Here is a 7,251-nt window from a genome sequence, read left to right as displayed (position 1 = left end):
CACTTCAAAAAACATTTTTATTATATAATGTCGCAATAGTATATCTAAGTGGTGCATATTGGAATAGGAGCTTGCAAATGAAATGCTATAATTATACACACATAGATGGACAGATATACACATACACTGATAACACTTAAATCAGACACCCAGGGATGCTCCTCCAGTATGCTCTTCCTTAATCCCTGAACAAGATCAGCAGCTTCTCCTTGAGGCTCAGAACTGCAGGACCCAGCATGGTCTGGGTCAGGGTCTGAGTCCTGCAGAGAAGACTGTCCACCATGGTCAGAAGGTCAGGAAATGCCACATTGTGTAGGACTACAAGCAAGAAACGTGCTAAGTGAGCTTTAACATAATATGGAATATAATTCTTATATTATGTAGGATTTACTTTTTATTTTATAATATACCGCATAGTTTAGTATTTCTGATATGTTTTCTCGACTTTCTTTCAATCAACTTATTTATATTAAGCTCAACAAATGGTTTATACATCAGTATTTTTTATTATATCAATAGCTACAGCTCATGGATTACATTTGATTAATTCAGAGCCGACAGATTGGACAGGGCTGGTACAGAGCGGGAGAACGCATAAATACTAACAGTATAAATGAACAATAAAACATCATATATAATTATATAAAGAGTTGACAGTAGAATAAATAGACGGTAAGATACAGAAGGAAGAGGGTCCTGTTCTTGCAAACGTACAATCTATTACAATAAAAATCAAACGTATAGGGAATTTAACCATTTTTTTTATTTATAGTTATTAAATTGGTAAGATGCAATTGGGCAAATAAATCCTTAAATAAGTTATAAGTTATTTAGTTTTTACAAATGTTTTATTCCTTTTGTTTGATATTTTAATATATGTACTTGTAATTTGTTATATAGAGCAATGGCGTAATAAATACTGAATACATACGCACTTTACACATTGAACTATATGCAATATATTAATGTATCCAGAATTATTGCAGGGTCATATATATTGTCAATTTCTAGTACAACTAGGAACCGTGTACTTTTGTGTTTAGACTCGCAATTAAATGTAACAACCTTTTTTCTTTTTTTATCACCTCCTCCTGTGTCGGAAATTTATAACCAACTTAATTGGTGATATCAACAAGTGAAGCTGATATTTTATCATTTAAAATACATTTTAAATTCATTACCAATCCAGTTTTCTGGGAAAATGCATACATTTAATTGTGTTAATCTAAAATATTTTAGGAAAAGTCTTGTTTCCCAATTTCTTGTCAGGTGGACTGATACACTTAATAAAATGATACATTTGTTGATAACAAGCACACTGAACAAATATATATCATTATTTTGGGATTATACTGAAAATTTAATTTCTGAGCAAAATAAAAAAATTGTTACAATAAAACTATATAGTCCTCTAACTAGTTATTGATACATTATCAATAACTTACAAAATAAAAATAAAAATTACCTGGGTCTAAGAATTACTGGTGAATTTATTTATGATGTTGTATGATTTCCAACCGCAAGTAAAAGGGTTAAATTGTTGCGAATTAAAGTGATTTGGTAAGAGACACGGTAATCAGATAAATGTAATTCTTGCAGACCGTGCTGGATTTCCCAACTAATTTTCCGAATGTTTCGGAATTTTGCGGTGATATGCGCTATTTATACGAATTCAGGTTGCGTTCCTTACTGTAAACGCGGGTGTAAATTGATTAAAGTAACAATGCATAGATCCTTACAAAACATAATAAATCCCTTATAGTAAAATAGCAAGGGTATACCCAGAGCAGGACTCTCTCCTCCTGTGAGGCTTTAAAGTGAGTTACTTTAATATTATTGTTTTCACGACTCCCTTAAATAATAGCGCTACATTATGTGCCAGCGCTATTTAAGTAATTGTAATATAATTTAAGGCAGAGTACAGGATGCAGCAAGAAATCTACAATCAGTATTGTGAATAAAATCACGTAGATACACAATAGAATCAATTAATAGTGTACCGGGGGGCATACACAGTGGGGAAAAGTACAGCACTGTGTACTATACGGGCTGTGTGTAAAATGCAATATCCAAGGGAAAGCTTCGAATTAAAAGATAATGCAGAGTAATATGGGCAACTCGCTGGGTACATAGGCAAGTTAACTAATGTATAGCCGCACATGTCCTGCCACTACAGGGGCTGAAATACAGACACAGCGCTATTGCTACAGTAACTAAAATTAGTACAATGTATTAACTAGGATGTAGTGCTATTAGTATAGTAGCTAAAATACAGCGGTATAGTACAATTAGTACAATGTATTAACTAGGATGCAGCGCTATTAGTATATTAGCTAAAATTTAGCGCTATTAGTGCAGTGTATTAAAGTCCAGTAACTAGGATGCAGCGCTATTGGTACAGTATGTAAAGTACAATAACCAAGATACAGCGCTATTAGCATTGTAACCAAGACTGTGCTCTTTGCAGTCAGTACAGCATGTACAATAAGATCAACGCTATTCGTACAGTAACTAAGACAGAGCGCTATTTGTAGGGTTAGCACAGTAACTAAAATAAAGCGCTATTAGTAAAGTCAGCAACGTGTGTATTGTACAGGTTATAAGGTGTAAAGGGGTTCAGATCAGCACACCACAGTAGCCAAAATACAGTTACAGCTATGAAACAGATCTATTACAGATTTTGTGTGATAAAAATGTACATTTTGTTTGTATTCAATAATAATCGTATATAATGTATACTCTGTGTGAGCTAAACATTGGCCTATGTTACTCTGAATATTGCACTCAATTTGGCATTTTATTTATTCATTATGCAATAAAGTTAGCCGAAAAATACGGATTTTTCCAGAACTCCCCACTTTCCTCCTAGACTCACATTTAGATATATTTTATATAAATGTGTCTTAAAAATTTGTTTTAAAAAGGGAGCAATTTGCTGTTCCTGACAGTGAACATAAATGTAAGGCACTTGTCCTGATTTAACATTAAATACATTCTCTCTAGATCCCCCACTTGTTGAGCGCTAATAGCACATGTATTGTTGGTTTATGCTAATATGTGCTTGTTATTGGAATATTTCCCTGTTGCCCCTTGGCTCCCAGGGTGTAAAAAACGTGTTCATCTAATTAATTATCCTGGAAGACTAACAATAATTAACCTAATTACTGAATTATTCTAACAGTATGTGTGTGCAATATGCTGTTAAAGGGACCTGTGTTAATCATTTAATGTCTGCCAGTGAAATTAATCTTTTTGCCAGTTCAGGGCTAGTGTATATTTGGGTATCCCTTTCCACAAATAGAGGCTGATCTTTGGTCTGATTCAAGTCACTGTGGATGTGACCCCTGCTACCCCAGCCCACACTCAACAGTTTTATGGAAACAAGTTGAGCACGTTTACTTCTGATAAACATTACCCCTAATCCACTGGAGACCATGAGCAGTCAACTGGGCTTTTCCTACAGGATCACATCAGGAACACACATTGAGAAAAAGAATAAATGTAAATATATTTATATCCATGGGGGAGAAAGCAGGACAGAAAGGAGAGGGCATGAGATTATTACATACACGGGAGTTCTATTTAGGAAATAGGACAGAGTGGGGCTATGGACATGAATGCCCAAGAGAAGGCAAGGGATAATAAAAGGTAATCAGTATGGTATATTCCGGTATATATATATACATACGCACACAAATGTATGATACATTTCACACATGTACACGATGGGTATATCGGATGCCATATTCTAATTTTTCTCTTTCCTAATAAATTATTTAAATTTACTCCCAAGCCATGTGATATTTTATCAGGAAAAATAGTAAATTACCATCAGCTAGCTTTAATAAAATATTTTACTTTAACATATTATTATATTATTTTGAAAAATTAAATATATATGTTTTTAAAACAGCAAACAATTTTAATTAAAACAAAAAAACTAACAATATACAAGTTAAAATTAAGTGCATGCAAGTTCCTGGCTCCACAAAATAAAACTCCGTAAAGTAGAACCCCTTAATTGCTGGAAGAATTTGGTGATTTCAATTTGTTTTAAGGCGTAGTAATCAGGGGGTAAAAATATATGTACATAAAAAGCCTTTTACTTATATAATTTGTATAGTATTTCCCCAAATGTGGAGACTGGGCTCAATTTTGGTATAACTATTTTATAGTTTATATAATATTTAGAATAAGTTAAATATATTAATACTCTGGTGCAGGCCTTAATGGGAAATATGACTTCCTTAAAAATAGATTGTACAAAAACTAGGTTGGAATATTCAAGAATGCAATATTTACTATTTATAAATATTAGACCCTTATAATTATATGGCATCATTGCAACATGAACATTTCTGAAATGTCTAAATGATCAAAATGGAACTATTTAAAATACTGTATAAATAAAGGAGGGAACATGAATTAGGCAATTTTAATATTTAATTTTTAATATTGAAATTAATATTTAAAATACTGAATATATTATATCAGTATAGATTTGTCACATAGAATGTATATGTATAGAATGTATGTTAGATTATAGCTAGAACATGCTTGCATTGACAGCTTTGTGGCACAGAAATCGTAAAATAAGGCAAGTACCTAAATTATGATAAAAATAACTTTATAAAATCCTTCCCAATATATATATATTATATTAGCCCTGATGGGTTATTCCATATGCAATGGGTTTATACGGTTTATAAAATTGCTGTAGACTCTTTCTACAGGGTGCCAGGTACAGGAGGCTGTTTGGCATATGAAGGGTTAGTTAATTACCTGTGCCTTTGGATACATAATATATTCCATTGTTATTTGGAATGACTTGCTTCTCAGAGGGTAAATATTCCTTTTCCCTCTTGAACTCAATAATCCAGGTGCTGAGTATGCTTGAAAGGACTCAATGGATGCAAGAGGGTTAAACCAGCACATTGCTGACTGTCAGCTCCAGCATCCAATCATAAGAGAAGAATTTGTTTAGCCAGCCCCTTTGTAGGTGTGACTGGCCAAAATGACAGTCCAGCTCTGTCCTACCCAACCCATGTTGCTATTAGAGGGAAATACAGAACTTAGCCTGTTGCGCCCTGAAAGAAAGGTACTTATTCACCTTAATTCCAGGGTTCCTGCTGCTGTTGCACAGTGCTGGAACCTCCAGTTACCTCTAGCCTGATCCAGGAAGGTTCTACAACTGGATACCCCACACCAGTAATGGGTAAGTGCATCTGCAGTGATCATAAACCCCCAGGGCTGTCAAGGATGAAGTCCTCTTCTTATGAAGATCTCCTCCATGCTGTTTACATTGCCCTGTCCCTACAAGCCAGCAGCAAACATGTTAAGGATCATTAACAGAGAGGAGCAGTGGTATAATAGCTAGCTGCTTCATTAGCAATGTACTTCCAACCAGTTTGCTTAACCATTTGAATACCAGTTGGGCATGCAAGGCACAGCACACCAAAAAATCCAGATGGTTGGGGCAAGTGTTTTTCAATCTTTTCACTTCCAGTGGATATAAGGACTGCACTTAAATCTATGGTTAGTGAAGCAAAAATGTTAGGGCAAATGACAAGTTAAAAAAAGAAAAAAAAAAAAGAAACAGCTATAGCCTGGAGATAAACACAAGCATTGTGTATTTAATAATGACTCATTGTTTGCATTCTAGAACTATACTTTTTACAGTGCATACTGTCAAATGTGTGTGATCATGTCCTGTATTGGTGTGTGTATCTTGTAAATCTGACTATTTTTGAGCAAATAAAAAAAAAAGCTTATTTTCTAGATCATTGTCATTGCATGTCTTACTGTAAAACAGGACAACCGAGTTTGTACAGGAGCAGGGAATGTGTTGAGTAGCTAATCATGTCGTTTCCATTTCTTTTGAAGAACCTGCTTTTGGAGAAGTCAACCAGCTAGGAGGGGTTTTTGTCAATGGAAGACCTCTTCCCAATGCCATCAGGCTAAGGATTGTGGAACTTGCACAGCTAGGAATCAGACCCTGCGACATCAGTAGACAGCTAAGAGTGTCCCATGGATGTGTCAGCAAGATTCTAGCTCGCTACAATGAGACTGGATCCATTTTACCAGGGGCTATTGGTGGCAGCAAGCCCAGGGTAACTACCCCGACCGTGGTTAAACACATCAGGACCTACAAGCAGAGGGACCCAGGCATCTTTGCTTGGGAGATTAGGGATAGACTCCTGGCAGATGGCGTTTGTGACAAGTACAATGTACCTTCAGTCAGTTCTATAAGCAGGATCCTAAGAAATAAAATTGGAAATCTATCCCAGCAAAGTCACTACGAGTCTCATAAACAGCATCACCATCCTACAGCCCACACTGCACTCCAATACAACCACCTATACTCCTACCCCAATCCTATTGCTGCAGGAGGCAAAGTACCGACTCCTCCTGGAATGGCTTCCATACCCACTACCATGGCCATGCCAAGGACTTGGCCTTCGTCACACTCAGTTACGGATATCTTGGGAATTAGGTCCATCACAGATCAAGGTAAGTTGTGCCTTTAACTTAATATATACACACAATAAATATTATACCTCACTCTCTGTTACCAGTATTTCTGTACACTTATAGCATTGAGAGAAAATATCAAAGAAAAAAGGGTAATTGTATCTATTCAGCACCAAGAAACAACAACCTTCAGGCTTAAACCTGAAAAATCATGTAATCACAATGTAAAAACAGGTTCAAATGTATCCAGAAATAAAAATATAAAAATGTAAAGAAAACTTACTCATTGGTATTCTAAAATTCATAGAATGATGTAATTAAACTTTTATATATATACAGATATATATATGGTGTATTAATGGTAAATTATAAATATTAGAATATAATTTCATTTTAATTTATTAGTCAATTAGGCAATTTTACGAATATATCTTAAATAAGTTAATCAACAAATACGAAATATTTTTCTATTTTATATTAAAATGTTTCTATGTTTTCTAAATAGAAAAAATTAAAAGAGCACTTTAGGTGACATGTTTTATGGAAGTAAAAATAAATAAAACACTTTATGTATTGGTTAATTATCGGTTCATGTCAACACTAATAAAAACGACTTAATGAAAACTTTCCCGTTGAAACGTAAATTGCAGAAAAGGGAAACATGTCTGGGAGAATTGCAGCTGGCATTTTTCACAGATTTCAGAGATGTATCCTGCTCATTTAACCCAGGGACTGTTTACAGGCTCACTTTATGCCCCTCTATAATACCTGTCGACATCC

At 34.7% G+C, this 7,251-nt stretch overlaps 1 protein-coding gene across 2 annotated transcripts in view; it reads left to right on the top strand.

The window, feature by feature from the left end:
- Window positions 1-5,071: 5,071 nt before the first annotated feature.
- PAX9 (paired box 9) overlaps window positions 5,072-7,251 on the top strand; it is a 16,787-nt gene continuing 14,607 nt past the window's right edge. For both annotated transcript variants that reach the window (XM_053475340.1, XM_053475339.1), the window contains exons 1-2: window positions 5,072-5,215; window positions 5,884-6,510. In XM_053475340.1, the coding sequence (XP_053331315.1) occupies window positions 5,212-5,215; window positions 5,884-6,510 (631 nt within the window). In that variant the 5' untranslated portion in view covers window positions 5,072-5,211. The remainder of the gene's footprint in view (window positions 5,216-5,883; window positions 6,511-7,251) is intronic.

Source organism: Spea bombifrons, chromosome 9 (assembly GCF_027358695.1).
Source record: "Spea bombifrons isolate aSpeBom1 chromosome 9, aSpeBom1.2.pri, whole genome shotgun sequence".
NCBI lineage: Eukaryota > Metazoa > Chordata > Amphibia > Anura > Pelobatidae > Spea > Spea bombifrons.
Note: the sequence above shows the minus strand (reverse complement) of the source record. Positions and strands in the feature narration are given on the sequence as shown.